The sequence below is a fragment of the Silurus meridionalis genome, chromosome 7, assembly GCF_014805685.1.
Source record: "Silurus meridionalis isolate SWU-2019-XX chromosome 7, ASM1480568v1, whole genome shotgun sequence".
NCBI classification, from domain to species: Eukaryota; Metazoa; Chordata; class Actinopteri; order Siluriformes; family Siluridae; genus Silurus; species Silurus meridionalis.
The window spans coordinates 17,214,931-17,239,451 of NC_060890.1; the positions used below are offsets into that span (position 1 = coordinate 17,214,931).

General features: G+C 37.4%; 1 protein-coding gene across 2 annotated transcripts in view; it reads right to left on the minus strand.

The window, feature by feature from the left end:
- Nucleotides 1–1,696: 1,696 nt before the first annotated feature.
- Nucleotides 1,697–24,521, minus strand: part of LOC124389395 (testican-2-like) — a 47,340-nt gene continuing 24,515 nt past the window's right edge. For both annotated transcript variants that reach the window (XM_046854821.1, XM_046854820.1), the window contains 9 exons: nucleotides 24,141–24,186; nucleotides 13,371–13,485; nucleotides 9,775–9,880; nucleotides 8,870–8,996; nucleotides 7,396–7,515; nucleotides 7,087–7,305; nucleotides 6,891–6,953; nucleotides 4,941–5,078; nucleotides 1,697–3,863 (listed from right to left, as the gene is read on the minus strand). In XM_046854821.1, the coding sequence (XP_046710777.1) occupies nucleotides 3,715–3,863; nucleotides 4,941–5,078; nucleotides 6,891–6,953; nucleotides 7,087–7,305; nucleotides 7,396–7,515; nucleotides 8,870–8,996; nucleotides 9,775–9,880; nucleotides 13,371–13,485; nucleotides 24,141–24,186 (1,083 nt within the window). In that variant the 3' untranslated portion in view covers nucleotides 1,697–3,714. The remainder of the gene's footprint in view (nucleotides 3,864–4,940; nucleotides 5,079–6,890; nucleotides 6,954–7,086; nucleotides 7,306–7,395; nucleotides 7,516–8,869; nucleotides 8,997–9,774; nucleotides 9,881–13,370; nucleotides 13,486–24,140; nucleotides 24,187–24,521) is intronic.

Sequence of the window (24,521 nt, forward strand, 5' to 3'; positions counted from 1 at the left end):
ATTCACCGGTATTTAAAATAATTCATTGTGTAAAAAAAAAAAAAATCATGTATAAATATTTTGAACAATCTGATTGTGTTTTGTGTTTTGATACCATGAACTACGGTTCTGTACATTCAAATGTGCATGATTTTGTTTACATTTAAGTGTACGTGATAGTTTTAATTAAACTCACCTGTGTGAAAGTCTTCCATATTAGGTTTTTATAGTCTTGTATTGTATTATGAAGGGAAAAGGGGATCAACAATCTTTTTGTTTGGGGAAAAATTACCAAATGACTAAATAATGCTGTTCAGTTTTGTTTTTAGGCGATGCAGCAATGCTTCAAAATCCGAGTCTGTCGAGCTCTTTCACCTCCTCATTTCTGAGCTGGTTCTGTGTGAATACTAACAACACCATCATGCTCACCATCCACAGACTCTTATAAATTCAGTTTAAGCCAGAACACAAGTGCGGCTGTGTCTTATTGCTGCATTGCATTCGGAAACTTTAGGGAAGTCTTTATTTATTTATTTTTATTTTTTATGTCAGACTTCGCATTACTGTCATGCCATGTTGTTCCAAATAAACACCATCGTTAGTGCACTTGCAATGTGATGAGAGCAGCACACATCCAGGACCATCTTACAGGAATATAGACAAGAAAGCACTGATCAACAAATTAGCACCAGAATAGCTAAAAAAAATTGTATATATAACAAATATTTTTTTGTGTTTTTTTAAAATAGAAGTGGCAGTCCTGTTAGTTAAATAACCCTTGGTTCCTGTGATTTTGTTTGCCTGCTCTTACACTGACTGGATGCATCCATAGGGACTATTTTGGTGCTTCACCTTCTGTCCCGTGAAATGTTCTAAAAGATTCATGTTCATCGACCGCATCTCTCTGTACTCAGTTTGCTGACAATGCAAAAAGTCAGAACAACAGCTGAATATTAAGTTAAATATATTGTCCTGCTATTAGTGGATGAGACTTTTTATTTTATTTATTTACCAAAAAGAATTCTATGCATTTTGCAGACACCCTTATCCAGAGCGATGTACAAAAATGATTTGAGTCTCGATCAATGAATAAATCAACACTTAGGTTGCAGACTTAGGATTCCATCAGCCTAAAACTGTTGAGAAACAAAAAAAAAAACGTGCACCTAAAACCAAATATCTCTCTGAAGAAGGGCTTTCAACTCTCAACCTCCTCCTGGCTTTTGAAGAGTTCAGACAAGCTTCAAATTTTTTCCCCCCAGGAATATCACACTGCGTCCAGGAATAACCAGAAAGGGCTATTTCTATAAGCTTGTTGTGAAACAGCACAGAGTACATCACAATCATCTCTTTTAACCTGCACTGAAATCCAATATTAAACCACTAACATCATTTTTTACACTTATTCTGTCATTTATCAGCACACGGAGACAACAAATTAAATTTGTGGTTGTACCCCAGAGCTTAGGATTTGATTTGATTGGCTTCTCAGACGTACAGTATCGGATGCAGTTCCATTTTCCACCACAGGGAGCAGCTGGAGACCAGGAATGTTTTCCACCTTGGGTTTGCTAGCAGCTAAACGATATGGATGTAATCTGGTTATGCAAATCACTTGTGTTTAGCTTCATTTGTTTTAATATTTTAATATGGTTACCTAATGGCTGAAAAGGCAACACAAACATACAGGTATAACTGAGAAAACTGAACAGCAAAATGATTATAGTGCTGGTTTATTATCAAATATCAAACACAGTGAGAAAACATGTCACGAGTTGAGCTAAGCAGCAATGAGTACACAGTAGCAGTTCAGTCAATGTGAGAGAAGGAGGAGACCTTTTTCAAATAATTTTGTCCAAAATCTAGGGGATTTCAATCTTTGAAATTGTTTAATGTTTCAGGAATTAATTTCTTAACTTCTAATTAAGACTAAATCAGTTTACCACAATAAACACTACAAACTGAATTTAATGCGAAATTAAACAAGTGTAGCATCTGGGAACTACAGTGTGTGTTCTTCTCTCTCTTGTAAGCTTTGGCCTAATGTGTGTGTGACGCATTAACTAATCATAATCTCTACATTTCTTGAACATTCTCTCACATTATATTGAAGCGCATCGATTCAACCAATTCCAGCAGCTTTGTGTAACGCACGGCATGACTGACTTTACATACGTAAATAGTAATGGGTCAAGAATAATAACAATAAACTGCAGCGTATAGCGATGGTTGTACACTTAGTCCTTTTTTCTGCTTGTCTTGGATTCATGAAAGAAGGCAGCATTTTAAGCTGATCTTCACGACAGAACGTGTGTCATTAAGAAGCTGTTTCAGAACTGGTACGCCGTGCCTGATTAGAGGTGATGAGCACGTCATTCTTCTAGCAAATCTCTCAGGCTAAATAATAATAATAATAATAATATATATATAGTCCTTTTATTACGTTTTTATGATGTACGCAGCACTCCTGCATACCATTCCTGTATGGTTAAAAATCTAGGTCGTTCTGTCAAAGAATGTTTCCTTCAAAATGTCACAATATACAGTTCTTATATCTCCTTATAATAAAAGGCATGTATAACAATCTAAACACAACTTAATGTATTGTTCACAGTAAAATTATTCTTATTTTTTTCAACATCACCAGTCAGACATCTTGTTTGGACAGCATTGATGCCACTCTCTATCACAATAACTCACAATGAGATGAAGAACAAAAAGATGTCATACGGCGAGCCATAATATTCAACATTCATACAGTAACTGTAAATTCTTCTTTACTGACATGCAATTACTGTAAAAACAACCGATGCATCTCATTTATCTTGTGAAAGGCATGAGAAAAATCACACATCTTTGAGTTTACTAAGGTTCTAGTAGAGCTTAAAGAAAAGGAAGAAAAGAGACATTCAAGAAAAAAGAATATGACACCTTCATTACCGCAAGATGTGCTTGAGTGTAAATATTGAGAAAATTGTGTCTTCGTGGTCATTCTTTTGTTTCAGTTGAAAAGTTTGACTCCTGATCTGAAATGTATTTATTTTTGATTATTTGCTCAAAATAGGTATAAGTATAATTAATGATGAGGACAGAAAATTCTATATAAATCATTATAATTAGGAAAATCTACTGAGGCGAACCTCCGTTTTAGCCTGTTAAATATTAAGAGGTAATCTAATGAATGAATTAAGTATATTAATTAAACCTTAGATTAGTGGTTGTTCCTCACAGTTGAGCCACTTTCTGGGTAGATATTTACACAAGCAAATGAGAAGCATACTGCAATCAGAATAAGAACCTGTCCATGTTCCTGTAAAACCGTCATAGTCTGAGTGTAATCTTATCTACAGCCTGGTCTGATAAATTACTCAGTTACAAGCAAGCAAGTTCCCTAGTTTTACTTTCACTCTTTTTAGATTTGATTAATTACAATTACACTCAGCACATTATGTGACTATAAGCTAACATAGGCAACATGATGCAATGCTTGTATGTGTTCCTTTGAAATTGCAATATACTGTATCATTTCCTTTGTATACCTGATCAGATTTGTTTGTTTTGCAAAATTAACAGCATTTCAAAGAATCAAACAGAAATCCATTGTAAATATGTTTACAAATTGCCCATTAAGCCTTTCCAATAGCTTCCTTCAAGCAATATGCTATTTAAATGAATTAAGACTGACAACAAATTGGCTTTGAGGACCATAGGTGCATTGATAATGGTGAACTTTGTCTACCAGATGTATCCTCCATCATCAGTCTCTTCTGGTTCAGGCTCCTCTTCTTCTTCAGCCTCTTCTGCATTCTCCTCTGTCTCTTTCTCTTCTTCATCCTCCCATCCCACTCCACTGCCAAAGTCTCCAGAGTAGCCAACTAACTCATCTACACCAGAGAGAGATGAGCAGGATTATATAGACAGTTTATTCCAAACAATTAATGTGGTCCAATGAAAATTGGCATCAACAACAACAACAACAACAGTTCTAACAAACGGTGTGTGGTTTTACATAGCACTGGCATGCATAAAACACTATTATATTAAAAAGTGGCCTCCACACTGAACGCTAGAAGCACTTTCCTGTACTAACACACAAACTTCCCCAGATCTTACACTCCAGCAGGCCTTTAAAAAATTATGGTGTTTGTGTGCATGTATAAAGGGCCTTAAATTAACGTTATAATAGTTTGAGCAATAAATCTCATGGAAATCATTAGGTTTAATAACTGCTCTGAATATTTAACAGTCAACAAACATGAGGCAATTTCACAAGACCAGGTGGTGCAAACACTCTTCCCTGATGATGTTCCCATATTCCAGAATATGGTATCTTCAGATATACTGGTAAAAATGATTCAGTAGTGGTTTGATAAATATCGCATGACATCAAGCACCTTCCACAGGCTCCCCAATCGCTAGATTTCATCATCTTTAAAACTGTAGTCAATCTTAAGTTCTGGAGTGCAGACAATTAATTAGATCCACACTGCCTTTATCTTCTTCTTTTATAAAATTGTCCAACATCCCACCACATAGCATTGAGTACTTGGCAGCATTCCAAGAAAGAATAAAGCTGCACTGGAGGCAAGAGTTGACTCTACTCATTATTAGCTCCTTGATATTCATATATTGTTATGGGTTTCTTTTATTTTGACCAACCATTTATTTTTACACACATTTTCATATGCTTAAAAGAAGAGTCAGAAGTGCACCAGGCATATGAATGCACTGTTATATGTTTTCTTAACATGTTTTGTGATCCCGCTTGAGTATAAATGGTCTCCCGACGACTTATATCCTACCAACCAGAATTCCTTTACAATATACAACCATTTTACATATACACATGCTTAAATCATTGAGAATCTCTTCTTTTGTTGCTCACCCTTTTGTTTCTCACTTTTATCAACAGATATAGTGAAACTGAAATGAACTGCTTTTGTTTCCTATATGCCACTCACCACAGTCAGGCTTCCCACGAACCCGTGACCCGGTAACCTCGGTGCCATGCAGGTCAACACACCAGCATTCTGCTCGGCTCTGATCACACTGTAGCTTCCTGTAGTAGCCATCCACATCACAGCTCGGGATAAACATGCCTGCATATGCAGACCATTGTTAAATACTCATTTGCACTGTTGATGAAGCATGAAGTCATCTACACGAATACACTGATTAATGTTGAAAAAAAGATGGCGGGTCTGAATGGCACTTCAGAGATATGAGTTTAGAAAGAATTTATAAAAAGAGATAAGAAAGCATATCAGCAGCCATAGAAAGCCTTCTTCAGTAATTCCCTGCTGATGTCCTGCAGCTAGTGTGAAAGGTTTTGATCCTAGCTGATAGCAGGCTGTTAGTGACACTATGTCCTTTAGCACAAAAAACATTGTTTGTTTTTGTGGCAAATAAATTAGATGCAAATACTTTCTAAAGTAAAAATTAATTGAAGCTATTTCAGTTCTGAAAAAAAAAAAAACTGCCTATGGGGTTTCACTCCATACTTCAACTGAATAGAATTTTTGTAGACAGGGAGATATCACTTCTCTGTCTTCTGTACAGGGATGGACGCTGTTAAAAACCAGTGACAGCACTTTGACTGGTTCACTGTTTGTGCCTCCCAACGGGACGTCTGTCATCCAACACCGTCACTCTACATTACAGCTCAATGCAGGTGTCTCATGCTAAGACAGAATGAGAGTGGGGGAGATTACATGACAGGGTGATAAAGAGATACTGTGAAAGACAGACTAGGGTCATGAGAGAAAACTCAAAGAACTAAAGTATCAGCCTGCAAATTATTATTATTGTTGTTGTTGCTGTTGTTGATGCTGGTAATAACATTAATAATTGTATACTATAATTGACTGAAGGTACTGTGTATTTAAATTAGAGCTGTCAAAATTAATAACGCGTTAACGCAAATTGATTTTAATGGCCCAAATTTTGTTAATGCGTGATTAACGCAGCATGCATTTCTGTTCGGCCATTTTTATTAAAACTGTAAACAAATAAATATAAAAAAGGTGAAATTAAAACCTTCATCGGAACACACTTTATTAAAGACATATTTTCTTTACTCAAATATATAATAAAAAATTACAAAATAAATTCTAAAAAGAAAAGACTCCATAAATAATTCTGAATCATTAAACATTTTTTTTTACTGATGCGTCAAGTCTAAAATCAAGCACCAAAATTCGCCATTCTTCTACTTCTTTATTGGCGGTTCACTTTCTTAAGAAAAGAATTACCGCCATCTACTGCGGTAATGGATCAGAGACTTATATCCCTATTCCCCAGACCAAAAATTGGCCATGGTGTGCACATACAGCAAATAAAACCGTTCGTGTGGAAACATTTATTGTCCTGATGATTTACGTAATTTAAAACACCACAATTACTTTAAACCTTTTACAAGAACATTTTGTCTTCATGCTCTATTTTGAGTTTGGTTTTACTAATAATGAACACACATTTGAATAAAGCATCCATATTTGTCCATGCCCATGTTTATTAGAGTATTAAAACCAAACAAAAGTTAGTAAATGTAGACCTCATTTCAATTAATAATACACAGCAATAACCACACAGATTAAATGAGTATATTCTTCAAATAGTGTAGTTTATAAAATAGAGCTTTTTGGTTTGTTTGTTTGCTTTGTTGCTCTTTGGAATATGATTCCTGATTTTACTCCGGATTACAGATTTTTCCCCTTACACATATACTACACATGCAAAATTCCCCTGGGAATTATTAAGATTCTCTCGATCTCTTGTTCTTGTTGCAGATCCCTGTAATCCCATTATTAGCATTACAAACATAAACGTGACCCCTGACTGTAACTCCTGCTGCCTTGTTCCAGAAATTACACAATTACACAATACACATATGATTATAATTTATGATGTACCTGGTTTTCTTTTGGCTACCTCCTTCACTTGGAGTCTCTCTATCTCAGCCAGACAGGGGGGCTCTAAAGGACAGAAAACCCATCTCAAATGGTACATAATCAAAATGTCTCAAATGCCAGAACAATCTTTGCATAAGCCAATGGAAATTATATCTCCTCTATGCAGTAATTAAACAGATATACTAAATGAACTTACTCTCCCTCCAGAAGCAGAGACACCACTCAGCCGTGGACACCTTGCCATCGCGGTACGAGTCGCACGAGTTGAAGAATGGTCTGATACACAGCTCATATTTCTCCAGGTTTATAGCAGCCAGCTCAGAGTGGTCCAGGTAGAGGTCATTACTGGTGTCTAGTTTGGAAAACATCCAGCCAATAGAGTCCTTGCAGCCTGCCACCAAGTTCTTCTCAAACACTGCAGCAAGAGAATGTGCATGTGTGAACAACCTACTCAGTTAATATGTGTGTATTGTCACTGGGAGATAAAGTGTGCACTGTTCCTAACCTGAAGCTGTTCCTGATCCCTGTCTGCCAGAGCTGTTCATTTTAGCATTGCCATGAAGAAGCTGGAACCAATCCCTGAGTCTGTCCCCCAAATCTGCCAAGTCCTGACCAGTGCAGCTTTCTATGGAGAGAAGAGAAGAGAGAGAGAGAGAGAGAGAGAGAGAGAGAGAGAGAGAGAGAGAGAGAGAGATTGGGGGAAGAAAATCTATTCAATTTTATTTGTATAGCACAATTCACAACAGACAATGTCACAAAGCAGCTTTGCAGAAATCCAGGCATACATATATAGACTCCCAATGAGCAAGCCAGACGCACAAGAGACAAGCAAAAATCAACAAAAGAAGAACTCTTGTCAGGAACCAGACTCAAAATCCATCCTCTTCTGGGCCAAATCAAAGGAGAAAAAGGAGACAGGGGAAAGTAAACAAAATGCAGACATATTTGTATTCAACCTTCCTTGAACCGTTCTACATTCTATAGTATGATATTCTGGAATTGAAATAGATTTGCCAGGGATTATATTGTATATCATGAAATTATGATTTTATTAGCTAATCCATGGATGAAGTCAGTATTGTTCAGTCAGAAAAGGGACACTGACTGTACACTGTACATTGTTTACTGTACACACTGCATTGGTGTGTAATATTTTTTAAATATTTATATATTTATAAAATGTGGATATTTCCCAGCCTAGACGTTCCCTGGTGGTCTAGTGGTTAGGATGCGGCGCTCTCACCACTGCGGCCCGGGTTCGATCCCCGGTCAGGGAACCAACCCCAGCCATTAGAGTTGCACAAGCCTTAGTGCCGATCCCAAGCCCGGATAAATGGGGAGGGTTGCGTTAGGAAGGGCATCCAGTGTAAAAACATGTGCCAAATCAAACATGCGGATGATCTGCAGTGGCGACCCCTGATGGGAGAAGCCGAAAGAAAGATTTCCCAGCCTAGCATGGACGATCTAAAACAACAATGTTGCATTGCTTTCATTGTCCCCAGTGCAAATGTATGATTGACAGCAATGAACACAAAAAAATAAAACTGAACACTAATGATTATACTTTGTTCTTGTGCATTTGAGGAAACGTGTATTGTATTCTGCCTCTCAATGCCTTCACAATAAACCATTTGACATCTTTTCCACACATACCATCATGTTGTTTGACTTTGATGATAAGATTTCTAAAACATGTCTCCGGGCATGTGAAGCACAGAATCTCTGAATTGATATGTCTCACAAACAGCATTATAAAGGAGGATATGGAAATTAATGATATAACAGAGAACATGAACACTGACAGATGGAGCTTCAATGCAATCCAAAATATGTTCCAATTTTATCGCAATTGTACAAAAGTGTGAAAAATAATGTAATATTACCAATAAAGCATGCAACATTGCTTTAGTTTGTTTGGTGTCTGTGTGTCTGTGTGTTTGTGTGTGTGTGTGTGTGTGTGTGTGTGTGTGTGTATTCACCTGGTTTGGATACAGAAAGTGTTTCTGTCTCAGGTTTTGGAACAGGCTCACTAACACATGGACAAGGTCCTGAACACTTAACAGCTAGTGTTTTACCACTCAAACACGCCTGCTGCTCCAGCTTACACTAGAGAGAGGATGGGGAGAGAGGGAGAGAAAGAGGGAGGGAGAGAGAGAGAGAGAGAGATAGAGAGAGAGAGAGAGAGAGGAAGAGGGAGAGAAGGGGAACGATTCTAAAAAAAATGATACTTTCATGCACTTTATTGCCAGTCTTTTATAATCATCTCTCTCATTTATATAAAAACACACATGGAAATTATAATTATAACCATACTATATATGTTTTCCCAAAAATGTGTTGCACCATGTATAATGCACAAGGCACATTCAATGATATCTGTATATATATTTTACTGCAGGTGTACAATTAAATGTTTTCCCTTATATATTTGTGTGTGCATGTGCGCACGTGTAGGTGTTTTGAAACGTGCCTGCTGTTAAGTGTGTGGGCGTGAGTGTGAGAGAGTGTTGCTGTAGCTGAATGCAGAGGTTTGATTAATGGCCTTTGGTGATTTGAGTGGCGGATCACTCGCCTGCTGTCGGATTTATTGATTTATGTATTGTTTTTAATTTTGACCTTGTGTGCAAGAGCGATAAAGCAAAACGCAAGCGTCATCTCTTCCGCCTTCACTTCCTCCCTCCCTTTGATTCCACTATCTTTTTTCTCCCAGGTCACCCAGCCCCCCCCACCTCACTTCACTTCTCTCTCACGCTCTTAACTCTAGCCACCCTTATAAATATTTGATTTGTTTCCTCGTTGAGTTTTATGGGAAAATCAGCAATCCTAATGTACCATGTTTGTGTGTGTATCTGTGAGTTTAAGGTGAACGTTTGCAAGTGTGTACCTGTGAAGCATAGTTATGTCCGTCAGATCCGCACACGGGGTTTGAGGTTGACAGGGAACACGGTTTACAGCTGCTTGCGAGAGGCTTCAGGTCAGGCTGCCTGATCCTAGCATTTACCAGAACAGACAATCAGTGGACTATCCTGTACATTAATACTGATTTGAATGTCAGCCAAGTGGATGATTATAATCATTTAATCTTTTTAGCATATATTTTCATGGTACTGGCAAATCCAAAAAAGCTTGTTAGACTATTATCCTATTAGCACCGATTGCAATAAGCAGATGTACTAAAGTGATAACATTTAATTTCTTGTTCAACAGATTATAGCTACAAAAATGACCCATAATGTGATCACACTGTTTCAGACTCCATCAAGGGCTAATGGTGCTGAAAGAAAGAACCAAGCAATATCATCTTCCCTCTCTAATTCTCTCTCTCGTTCTCTCTCTCATTCTCTCTCTCTCTCTCTCTCTCTCTCTCTCTCTCTCTCTCTCTCACACACATTCAAACCCAGACATAGGGGAAAGATAAACGGCCATTGCTACAGAAACAAACTCGACAGGCAATGATGTTTCAGACCATTAGTTTTGGCAATTCAATTGTAGCTTTTTAAAGATGTTCGCCTGCACTCTGTGGCACACTGTGGCAAAAACAAACCTTATGGACACACATAACACAGTCTTCAGCTCACATGTATATTTACTATTCACATGAGAAATAGATATACATTTACAAAAAGAAAGTACATACATCCAGGAAATCATTATAATAGTAAAAAAAAACTGACCTGCAATTCTATGTTTAATATTCAATGTTTAAAATGTGGTAACCACCCAAGTATCCAGCTTTTTTTTTTTTCATCTATCAGTCTTCAAATCTTCATGTACATAAGCTGTACATGGATACAATCAGGTTAATCGGGCTGCCTATAAAATTCAGTTAGGGGTATAACGGAACACAAAATTCACGGTTCAATACGTTGGTTTTTAACCTTCTTGAAGGTGTGGTTCCCACTGTGAAGCTTGGAGAAGAAGGTGTGATGTGTGGGGGTGCTTTGCTCGTGACACTGTTACCGATTCAGTCAAAATGATGGGCACACTTAACCAGCATGACTACCACTGCATTTTGCAGTGACATGCAATTCCATCTTGTTTACACTCAGTGGGACCGTTATTTGTTTTCCAACAGGAAAATGACCCCAAACACACCTCCAGGTTATGTAAAAGCTATCTGTTCAAGAATCAGAGCGATGGAGTGCTGCATCAAATGACCTGGCCTCCACAATCACCATTCATGAGGCTGACTAGGAGAATGCCAAAAGTGTGCAAAGCTGTCATCGAAGCAAAAGTTGGCTATTTTAAGGCATTGAAAACATATGTTTTATGTGAGTTGCTATGTATATGTTTTTGTTTACTACATAATTCCAAACACATAATTTCATAGTTTTTACTATAAATCTACAATGTACATAAAGCTTGACCAGGCCCCATTGAGTAGATTTTTCTATTGGCCAATCCAGAATTTAAAATTCACACCAGAATCACAAAAGTTTTTAGCTTGGTTTTTTTAGACTCGTGCTCATTATGATAAATGTCAATCAGCCGTAAAATGCCAAGCGAGTTCACAGAACATTTGCATTTATTGAAAAGTCACGACACTCCTTAAAAAGCAAAGTTCAGAGAGCTGAAAATGACAAAACAATGTCTAAATGCTGAAGGAGCAGCTCAGTGCATGGTGTGTAAGCAGCTCAGCCATTGCAGAGTGTCAGCTACCACAGACCACACTTCCTTCAGCTCTTCCTCCTTTTATATAGTACTATTACGAAGTGAATGGCTACTCTTGTCATACATTTGTGGATTTGTTATCATAAAAAGTTTACAAACATAACCTTTTTGCCAATTATACGTTTTAAATCGTATAAATTATACAGGTAGCCGTCAACTTACGACCACGATTGGGACCGACAGACCAGTCGTAACACGATTTGGTCGTAAGTGGAGTAGGCTATATGTACAGTACTGTGAAATGATGCCGGAAGCTGGTACGCACTACTACCCGCTAGCCGCGGCGTACAACAGTCGTAACGCTATTTAGTCATAAGTAGAGTAGGCTATATGTACAGTACTGTGAAATTATGCCGGAAGCTGGTAAAAAAATAACGTACTAGCGATTGTGGTCGTAAAAAAAAGTCGAATGGTCGTATGTTGCATAGGTCGTAAGTCAACGACTGCCTGTAGTTCACATTAAATGTTTTTTTAGTACACAAATGTAGGAGCTCTTTTGTCAGAGCTAACAATTTTCATGAATAACATTTATTGTGTAAATGCTCCTGTGAACGATTTTTAATATCCGGCTTGCTGTATGAGGACCAATGAAAGGAAATCTATAATAAAATTCCAAGACAGACATACAGACAGACAAGTTTTAAAACCAGTGTACAGACAAATCAATTAGAATAAAGTCTAGACTAAGAAAAAAGACGGATATCTACCGTAAGTAGTACCGTTAGGCCTGTTCGAGAAAGGCTGTTTGATAAAACAGCTTTCCACAACAATATAAATCCATCAAACACACAGGCTGTATACAGACAAAATAGACACAAATAACTGTTGACTAATTAATTACAATAGCAGCCAAAGAAGACAGGACAGAAACGGGGATTCTGTTGAAATCATTATCAATTCACCAAAACCCACTTATCTGACCTTATTGCTAATATTTATGATGTTTATGGGGAACTAATTCCACAATCAAATATCCTTCCAAATAATTAAAAATATTTTTTATTTTAGATTTTATAGATTTTATGCACCATTATATTACAATTATATATAATCCGCCTTTGTCTTTAAGCTGGTCTTTAAGCTGGTCTTTGAGCTGGTCTTTGAGTTGGTTGTAAATGTTTTGTTTAACACAATTATGTTAAATTAGATTTTTACTTAGCAAAATTGATCCATTTACAGAAATGTTTCATTTAGTATTTTGTGCTCAAATTGTAACTGAAAATGGTTTATTTTCAGTACACTTTATGGTTTGTTTTAAATAGCTGGACCATATATGTTATTATTTATGCCATCTCTCTTTTTTTATGTCTTTTTAAGCTTTAAAAGCTACACACCAATTTAATATTGAGCATGCAAGAGTGCTGTTACAGTGAATGTCAGCAAGGCTTTGACTTGGCTGTAGGCAAACTGCCTTAGGTAATTACAGCCTTGTTGATATTCAGCACAACAGCAAGTTTGCAAGTGTGATATTGCTTTTATACCACTCTTCAAAAGAGAAGAAATAAATATTGAGTATCTGACATTTCAGACACAAAATTTGCAAATATTTTCCAAATTTTTGCTCCATCAAGAAAAAAAGCCGCCAGTCAAGACTGACTGCCAGAGTTTTGCAATCTAATGCTTATATAATTACTATATACTATAATTATATATTATTATATATTAATATATTAAGCATAATTGTTTAAATTGGCCTGCCAGTGATAAACACTCCTCTGAAATGAATTGAATTTAGTCCACTGATACCATTTTCTTTCAGGGTTTCTTAGTATTTTCAGGAGGTCAGCATGAATGTTTTACATGACTTGCCTGTGCTCCAGTTTCTTGCGGTTGATGCACATGGGCCTCTGGTAGTTCTGAGACACACACACTTTGTTCCAGCTACATTTCACCTTCTGACATGGGTCCTTGGTTGTGTCCACACCTGCCAGGAAATGAAAATGTAACTTAACTGCTGGTAAATTTATCAGTTTATTTGGTATCCTCCTCAAACCCACAGTTAGATTTAAGTGGATATACAGTATATTTTTATTCATACAGTTTCAGTAAGAGTTTTATCCTGTTTAGGGTCAAAGTACAACACAGGAAAAACTCAAAAACTCTACACAGACATTGATTTGAGCTCTGGATCAAGCAAAGCTGCCCACCACAAAGCTGCCCTATACAGTATAAGCTATGTACTGTAATATTTTTTTCTACTGCTGATGTCTGTATTGAAAATATCATTATTAGTATTTATAACAGTAAAAAAAAGTATTATAGAAATTCACCAAAAATAGGTTTACATCAGATCCCTTTAAAAGCTTTATTTTATGGAGCACAGATCTTGAACAGCATTTTCAGCCAGTCTGAATATGAATAATTCATGACAACAAGAAAAACACCTTGACACAGAACGTGAGAGTAAGTGCACGCTAAAAGAACATAAGGTCCATGTGTTGTTAGAAAAAAAGAGTCTGTTCTAAATGAGTGCTCGAAACACAAGTAAATGAATAGCATCCGAAATCTCACTACACATTGTACGTCGTCAAAACAAAATCATCCCTCTTCTTTTTCCCCCAGCTTTAACCATGTTCTGCATGGTTAAATGTTCTTTTCAAAAGCAACCACCATCATTCCTGTGCAGCTTTCTGCTCATCTGATGCTGATGCCTCATGTGAAAAACCGCTGGTGGCTTAGTGACGATGGATTGTGTGTTGTTTCTTTTTTCTGTCTGTCACATTCTTCTTTCTCATTGCTGTCACTCTGAGGGTTTAATAGTCCTCAGCCCACTCATTCTGATGGAGCATGGGACTCCATACACTAGTGCACACAGCTCTTATTATTCAACCTGACAGCTCGCTCACATGAGCAAAGCTACTAACTGGTTTCTGGGAACTGTGATGCTCAATCTGTGTTCATCTGAAGAAAAAGACAAAACAAATCGTAAAAAGAAAAATACAAAATCAAATTACTCCAACCAAATATAAAGGCATTTTTAATGGTTCTAATATGTCTGAATAATTAATTTAGTTAGACTGTGTTTTATAATTTACTGCAGCCACAGATTTGCTGACATGGTTCAAGTCATTCGGTTCAGTTCATTTTGTATTTCTTTATATAAACACTCACAAAACAGCTTTAGAGGAATTTGGACATTTAGAGAGATTTAGATCTGTAATAAGCAAGCCAGTGGCAAGAGTAGGAAGGAAATATCCCCATAAGGAATATGGGACCTTGAGAGTAAGCAGATTCATTTCCTTTGGGTGGCACTGGCAGGTCATGCTTTTGTAATCTTTAGTAAATTAATAGAGGAAGGTGAGAGGATGCCTGAGGAATTGAGAAGGAGTTTGTTTTTACCTGTTTTTAAAAATAAGGATGTGCAGACCTGCAGTAACTACAGGGCAACAAAGTTGATCAGTCACACCATGAAGTTATGGAAAAGAGTAGTGGAAGCCAGGCTAAGAGAAGAGGTGATCATCTGTTAGAAACAGTATGGTTTCATGCCGAAGAAGAGCATCATAGATGCATTTTTTGCTTTGAGAATGTTGATGGAAAAGTATAGAGAAGGTCAGAAGAAGTTGCATTGTGTGTTTGTGGATTTAGAGAAAGCATAAGACAGGGTGACAAAAGAGAGGAGTTGTGGTATTGTGTGAGGAAGTCAGGTGTGTCAGAGAAGTATGTGAGGGTGGTGCTGGACATGTATGGAGGTACACGCTGGAGAGAAAGGGAATGAAAGTCAGTAGGAGTAAGACAAAGTTCATGTGTGAGTGAGAGGACAGTGGAGTGGTGCTTTGCAGGGAGAAGAGGTGGAGAAGCTGAATGGGTTTAGGTACCTGGGGTCAACATTGCAAAGTGCAGAGTGTGTTAGAGAATTGAAGAAAAGAGTGCAGGCAGGGTGGAGTGTGTGGAGAAGAGTGGCAGGAGTGATTTGTGATAGAAGAGTATCTGCAAGAGTGAAAGGGAAAGTTTATAGGACTGTGGTAAAACCTGCGATGTTGTATGGTTTAGAGACAGTGGCATTAACTAAAAGACAGAAGGTGGAGCTGGAGGTAGCAGAGCTGAAGATGTTAAGATTTTCATTGGGCATAAAAGTGGATGGACAGGATTAGAAACGAGTTTATTAGAGGGACAGCACATGAAGGACGTTTTGGAGACAAGGTGAGGAAGGCGAGCTTGAGATAGTTTGGATATGTGCAGAGAAGGAACATGGGGTATATCGGTAGAAGAATGCTGAGGATGGAGCCACCAGAAAGGAGGAAAAGAGGAAGGCCAAGGATGAGCTTTATGGATGTAGTGAGGGACATGCAGGTAGTTGGTTTGAAAGAGGCAGATGTAGAGGAGGGGTATAAAGACGGATAATCCACTGTGACGACCCCTAATGGGAGAAGCCACAAAGAAGAGAGAAGAGAGAAGTATTTCAAATTAGCAACTCTATTTTTATTTATTTATTTTTTAACATCAAAAAGCGACATGTATGCTGTGTGCTTTTAGAATATTTCCAAAAAAAGACCAAGAACAGCTTTATGGAATGAAACAGCTATAGTCATCGTTCGTTAAAAATAGGACGGAGACTGTCATACGGTAAATGATCATTCCACCAGACGTCACATCTACAGAATCTACTGGGTGAATGATGTAGGGGCTCCAAAAATATATGCCCAAACTATTTAAATACTGAATGTGACGTATAAGACTCTTATATAACTTTGAGAAAGATATATTCAAATGCAGAGGTCCAGTGAATTCATTAGTACATGAAACCAAGTCAAAAGTTATTTTTCAAAGATCCAGTAATAGCAAGGCTGTTGGGGTCATGGTCATGATCTGCTTTTGTGGCATATACAGTAATGTGTTAAAGGAAAGAATATATAAGAGTGCAAACTGTCATCATTACATACAGTATGTGTGTCTTCTTATTACCCTCTTTTTCTGCAAGTTTGAAGTCAATCAGTTGAACTGGAAATCTACTTCCTTGCTTTCCAGATCACCAGACTTGTTATCATGTGGAACTAGTGTTTTTGTAAAAGACTACAGAAAATTGCTCTGGTGTAATTCGCACTGTCAGGGAGAAAGTCTGTTGTCTACTTCCACAATAGTAAATATGTTTGATTTATTGTACCATGGATTAAGAGAGCAGATATGTGTGGTACTATCTTTGTGTTGGCATGCAGCAGCATGTTGCTGAAGCACAGAATAATTAATATCATAATAATTAATATCATACAAAGTTCCTATAATTTTAACGTTCAATTTATTTTCTTTCAAATTTTTAATATCCTATATATGAGGGGAAAAGGGCAAGTCGTTTGTGTTGTTAAGCCCCTGTAGAGTTAAATGACAGACATGACCAAGGCCCAAAATTGTGTTGTGTTTTTTTTTTTTTTTTTTTTTTGCTCAAATGCCATTGCCAGAAGTTGTTAAAACATTTGTGCCACCTGTCCCTGATGCTTGGGCAAGTCTTTGCCACAGAGGACCAGAAGCCATTGAATGAAAGATCAATAATAAACCCCGAACACTGGAGTCCATTCCACAGAGGCGCAAAAATAAAAGCAATTGGATTGGGTTCATTGAAAATTTCAGTCACTGCTAGAAAACCAGGCAATAATAACTGATAGATTTTTTTCCTAGATATTGTTTTATTTAAAAGAAAAAAAGGCAGAACAGTCTGTGACAGCGGGGACGTAGCCGAGCGCCGGTTTTTAAAAAGAGAGCTAGGCCGGGGGAGGCAAGTGGTAAGTATCACACACCGATTGGGAATGTATCTCTGTTCTCATTTGCAGTTGGGGGGGGGGCCTTGGGGGAGGGATGTTCTGAAATTTGCATGTTTTACATTCCAACTGACGTAAATCAGACAATTACTCTACTTTCAGCAGAGTTGAGAGACTGTCCCTCTAACACACAAGATGTAAATGAATTGTCTTATGAATGCTGTCTGCACATGTGTGTAAGTGTGTATGTATCCATTGAGCCCATGCAACATCAGGGCTAATTGTGTGGCTAAATGTCCACCACAAGAAAAACCATCCAGATTGTGCAGTTTACTGGAATGAAACTCAATTATTGATTTTGATAAAAAACAGAGCTGCTTTGGTTATGAATGCAGTCACACAACTGTGAATGAACACAAATCCCCCATGTGCAGATTTTCTACATCTGGTGGAATGTTGGCAACAGCAACCGCAGTTTAAATCTAGGACTGCTGCGTCTCAGATCATTTCAGTGTTCGCTGAATGCTCGGTGGTTGACAGCCATGCCACACAAGCCTGAATCAGTGGGAATAAAAGCATGTGAACCCTGAGGCAATGGTCCATCACCCTTTTTCTTCGAGACATGGGAGACCTCCCTGTGAAAATGAAAGTGGTAATTACAAATGCCCAACTGCAAGGTTGGGAAGTTCTATGGATAAATTCAAAAGTGTAATAAAGATGGAAGAATGAGACTCAAGCGTCAACATATTCAAACTAAATCAACGTGATAGTGTTAAGATGGACACATATGCTATAAAGACATTGGTTTGTGGACACCTGAACATACGATTGGTATGTGATTTTGAACATCACATTCCACATTTAGTCCTCGTTTGCTGTTATAATAACCTTCACCCTTCTGGGAAGATTCTGGAGTGTGTTTGGGGATATTTGTGCTCATTCAGCCACAAGGGCATTAATAAAATCAGGTGCTGATGTAAGTGAGGTGAGCTGGCCTGGGGTGCAGTCAGTGTTCATCCCAAAGGAGTTCAATATGGTTGAGGGCAGAGCTCTATAGTAGGCTTCTCAAGATCTTCTACTACAACCATTTATTTAAGAAACACGCTTTTTTGCACAGAGACACTGTCATGCTGGAACAGGTTTGGGTCTCCTAGATTCAGTAAAAAATATTGAATTGACTTCTACTGGATCCAAAGATAAAGATAAAATTGTGTGCCTTCAATGTATTTGTGGTAACATGAGGTACAAAATTTATAACAATGTTCAGTCGGGGAAAGCAAGCTTTAGATATGGGCAACTGCCTACCTGGCTGACAACACAGTCCTACTGACTATCTCTCTGCATGTATGAACTTATTTGTTTATGTATTTATATTAATGGGGTATGAAATATCTTCAGCTTCAAATCATGGAAAGCAAAGGTCTCAGAAGAACTGGACTTAGTGCGAGACATTTTTGACATGTCTTATAAACCAAAAGAATTCATGGATATAAGAAGAGTAGTATATGTGGGATACATTTGTAAAATAGTAAGACAATGTTACTGTTCAATAGTGTTTTTAGATCAAATCATTCTCATTTTCAATGAGCAGTATCCATATTTGAGTGATTAGATAAGTGTCAGTGCTCTGATCTGTATACAATTAGCATTGTACTTGAGTAACTGTCAAGAGGGAGTAATACTGAACCTGTGAAGGAACCTACGGAAATATAGCAGTAGGTTATGTATTACCCATGGTTCCACAACATAGTGGAGGACAGTTAGGCCTGTCAGGCATCCCCAAAGTTCTTCTTTCTGACTACAACTTTACATTATAAAATGATGACACAAATACAAAGACGTTAGATTAGATGATTTTTTTCAAATATATTCAGCCATACTAAAAAAATAATTATTCAAAAGCAGCGGAGTTATAATTCTTGTAATAATAACTCTTTCTATGTTTTTCCTGGAAAAAGCTTTAGCTAAAATAATGTAGCCTCAATTAATATGTTTGTGTGGCAGAGTCTCATCACTGTGGTCTACTTTTATCTAGTTTAAAAAAAAAATACTAAATCACAAGTTTTGTTTTATTTTTGGAATATAAAAGCCAGCACAATGGACATTAAAAAGTCTATTAACTGTAATGGTCAGGTAAGGTCTAATATACACATAGACACATAACTCCAGCATTATTTTAAGGGAAGTCTATAATGGTGAAAGTGTGTTTCTTTTTAACATTTCTTTTCAATATGCTATGTAATAAAACCAGAATCTGTCTTAAGAATGGTGAAGTCTTACTCATGTTCAGCCTTAATTCTTTATTCTCTTCTCAGCAAGTGTACTGTAAAAGCCTCACTGATAAGCCAATACCACATTAAATTACCACAGACTCAGAAACATGTGCAAATGAAAGGACATCCATTCCCATGGTGTCTCTTCCTTTACAGTAATCCTGAGAAAGGGGAAGTGTTATGCTCAATGGAATGAATAGTGGCTGTCATATCCCTGCATGGTCACCGGCTGCAGGCTGTGTGAATGTATTACAGACCGAAATAAAGGGGAAATCGGTCACTCTCCCAATGTTTTTTTTTTAAATATTTTTCAATTTTTCAGCTCAACTCTGTTCTGAAGGTGTTTCCATAGAAACCTGAGCATTTCATGGAATTTCAGTGGCAGAATGACATGCTCATTCATTAATGGAGTCAAAAGCTGTTCTACTTTAGCATATGAAATTAGTAGAGAAAATCATCCTAATCATCTGGATTCTGCTGGTTTTATCTGTTTTTTTTCCCCCTCTTCTCGCTTCTGCTTTCATCATTATCTGTGGTCTTACTGGAGCCGCACAACTGCTGCAGCCAATTAAAACTTCAGATCCTGAGGCACAATGTCAACAAAGAAAATCATAAATAAAAGTATATATAAATATATACTAATACCATATTATATTACATTAATTCACACTGACCACTTTATTTGTATTATTTTAATATGGACAAACAGGCTTATGGATAACCAGATATATTAACAATAATTTGCGATTCAATCCACAAAAGTGGTTTCCTTGAAAAGCTATTAAACTATTTATCCCTGAGCAGTTTGCATGTTATCAAAGTAAATTATGCAAAGTGCAGCCAGCAAAAAAAAAAACTGCTTAGAGAAATAAACCCTGCAGTTCTTTTCTTAATCCTCTAGCTCAGAAAATGTACACATGGAGAATTTTACCCACCCATTAACTGATAAGAAACCGTTAATCCAACCTGGATCCTTCATTATAATTAAGACCAATTTTACTTATTTACTTATGTATTGACATTGCTAATGTGAGAAATTTACAAAATGTTAAACCGTTTAAACAAAATAATACATAATGTATAATGATTGCAAAAACTGTACTGTCTGCAAACCATGAACAAGTTGATTTTGTACAAAACTAAGCAGACAAAATTACCTCTTAAGATCTGTAGATCAGCCATGAGATTAATACCACTTACAGGTGACCAACAATGATTAACTCGTTATGGTGGCAACTGTCAAGTTGTCAGTTAGTCCTTAAAGTTGCTGTGTTGAAAGCAGGCAAAATGAGCAAAAATGTAAGGATCGGAGCAAATATGACAGGGACAAATCTTGTGGGGTGTACCTGTTGTGCAGTTGTTAGTACCTACCAAAAAGTGGTCCAAATTAAGACGACCAGTAATCGGATAAGGGTCATGGGTGCTTGAGCATTGATGCTTTAGGGAAATGATTGCTAGCCTTTCTGGTCCAATCAAACAGAAGAGCTACTGCAGCACAAACAGCTAAAAAACGTAATGCTGGCTATGATAGAAAGTTGTACACCAATAAGTGGTCCAAGTTAGGACAATTAGTAAACCAGCAAGAGGGCATTAAAGGGCAATAATGCTCCATGGCAGTGAACGCTAGCTTTTTTGGTTCAATCCCACAAAAGAGCACTATAATATAACACAAACTGCTTCTGCATATGAGGCAGCGTAGCCGCACACCAGGCAGTGTACCAATGTTGACCCCTTTCCATCACTGAAAGTGCCTATAAGTGTTATGTGCACATCAAAGTTGGACCATGAAGCAGTCAAAGAAGGTTCCCATATCTGATAAATCACATTTCTTTCACATCATGTGGCTGGCCAGGTGTTTGTGTGTTGTTTACATGGGGAAGATAGAGTACCAGGATGCAATATGGGGAGAAAAGGCGTGAGACAGGAGGATGGTATAGGTGATGCTTTGCATTTATGTGAATGGCTACTTTGACACATACTACCAAGTACAATCCCTCATGGCAACGGTATTCCGTAATAGCAGTGACCCCTTTTAGCAGAATAATGTGCTATGCCACACTGTGAAATTTGAGTTCAAGGTGTTGACTTGGCCTCCACATTCTCCAGATCTCAGTCTACTCAAGTGTTGATCCATGAAGGCCCTACAACGCAACCTACAAAACCTAAAGTATCTGCTACTAATATCTTGATGCCAGATACCACAGCACATCTTCAGAGGTCTTGTTATGTCCAGGCCAGAACAGGTCAGAACTGTTCTGGCTGTACAAGAGAGGCCTACACAATATGATGCAATGTTATTGCTAATTGATGTTTAGCTTTCCAAAAAAAAAAAATCCAAATAACCTTCATTTATAATGGTGAACTTCCAAAACCCAACCATTTAGTAATGTAGGAGTTTGAAAGGTAATCCTGGAGAAACAGATTGCACTCTCAATGATTTCTGTCTTTTAGCTCAGCAGGAGATGGAGGTGACACTTGCACTGCAGAACTGTTCCTTTGAGGCACTGATTAATCATGTACTGCTGAGCTGAGTCACAGATGCATTAGTTATTCTCCCTGATACAAGAACTGAGAGAGACAAGGGTTAAAAGCAAGAGGAAATCTGCTCATCCTCACTGATCTCAACGTGAGCCCACACGTGTTCGGCAAAAGTGAGTTGACTGGCCAATGACTGTAGTTAATATACTAATAATCATTAGCTCTGGTTCTGCCTATAAGTAATTCAGCTCCCTCTGGAGGGAAAATCTGAATTTAATTATAAAAAAATAAACACCCCAGGTATTCAATTGTAAGTAAATACAATTTGCATTTGGATAGAAGTATTTTGCCAGAAGACAACACTGATGATGGATGTCAGGTCCTAAGCAACATCTGTCGATAAAATCTCGTAAGCAGGAGTCCGAAAATGAGCAAGATGAAGAAACCCGATGAGTTTCTGAGGCATTTTCTTATGCATTTAAAATGCCAAACCATGGCACCAGTTCAGCATATACTTTTTATCAAGTGACACCAAGCCCACATGCTTGTTTTTTTGTGCCGTTGCCATTCTATTCTATGAAGCTCATTCACCAGTCTAACAGCAATAGTGCACTCAGAGCAGTAACATAAAATGAAAAATTAATCTGTTATTCTTGCCTCATCTTTTACAAACATGTCTGGAGTTTATAAAATATTTTTTTTTTTTACTTTTTTCTTTAACTAACTAAAAATTAGACCTGCACAATTCCTGGCAGAGTTCCTGATTTGTGTTATTATGCAAATGTAAAGGTGTGATGCAAATGTTGCAACAGTTTTGTTGTTTCAACACATTTCATCTTAAATTGCACTGTTCACTACTGCCACTAAAAGTATGTAGTAAATACCCTAGTGTGAATTATTATAATTTTTGTGTTTGTTTTGTTTTTTACTACTTATACATATCTGTGTCAATCATGACTCACAGACTATTTGGTCTGTTCTATTTGGGCCAGTGTATCCAGCTTACTATTTTAGATTGCATGAGTCTATGTTTCACAGAAATAGAAGACATATACATTTTACTCCATACAACATTGCCTTCAATCTTATCTAGAAAGCTGTCTGTTAAAAGCCTGTGCCTATTGTGCCTTGAGAGTGTGAGTGGAAAGATAAGCTCGCTATAGCTTTAAATGCTTCTGTCTGGGATCCAATTGAGTGCAAAAGCTTATCTGGGGGAATGGTTGGAAATTAAGCAAATGTTCTGCAGACAGAGTCATGAACTTGAATATAATGGAAGAAAACCAGTACAGAAGGTATGACAACAGTTCACATGAATAGTAGAAGCCAGATAGGAAGTGAGTGCAAAACCTAGCACCAGCAAATTGTTTTTTGTGTGATTGTGCTTCCCAATAATATTCCCTCATTTGTTGTTTTAATGCTGGAAAGTGCAAACACACACCCTTCAAAAAAATCCTACAAGTATTCAGTTGGTTTGATTCGGTCTGATGAGTGGCCATAGCATATGAATTAGATCATTTAGTTTTTTAACCATTTAGTGAGCCCTATTTACTATAAAGGGAAGTCATGACCATCCCTCAATTGGGATAGAAATGTTTCATTGTAGGATAAAGGTAATTAAACAAGTGATTGCAGTGCTGATTCTCTCAAAGGATATAAGTAAACCCAAGCCATTCTAGAAAAATGTCTTCCAATGCCCAACAAAATCACTTGTATTTGCTTTAAATTCACAACCTTATTTCAGTGCTGAGGTCAGGGAATGAACACATCTGTGGCAGAGTATTGTGTGCCTAAAGATTAAGAGTGTTTCCTGTTGAGTGCTTGTTAGTGGCAGAACAATAAGCACATGGGAAACCATGTCAGAAATGATCCTATTACCTTAAATGCTTGATTTAATCAACTATGACGAACAGGAGACTAGAGACAGATGTGTGTTAGTCACTGGCTCTATTGCAAAAGAAAGGAAAGCTTAATGAATGATGTAAGTGAACGAATGAATGAATGAATGAATGTAAGGAAAGCTTAATAAATGTGCACAATTCACAAACTGTGAAGTGGTGAATATAAGCCATGGTGGGATACACTGCATGAATTTGACTGAGAAATAATTTACACCCAGGAGCGGAGAATGATGTACTCACTTTCCTCAGAACCCTGGGGATCCTCCACAGTTCTGACGTAGTCATCCTAACAAAACAATAATCAGTTATTCATGAAGTCATATTGTACATGATTATACGGTTAGACACATTACAACGAAAGACTTGTCTTAATGATACAAGGCCTTTCTTTAACATTTCCATCGTACATGAAACAGAAGTAACAACTTACAAAAAAGAGCTCATGCCTCTGTCACTATGGGAACACAGATCACAACTTGACGCAATTTCACACCCACGATAACAGAACAGGAAGAAATGCACTCTGCGCTACGCATTCTACGACTAAAAGAGAAGGCACTACACATGAATTTCTCTCAGAAATACGTATTTGATGGCTTTGAAATGTTCACTCACATTTTA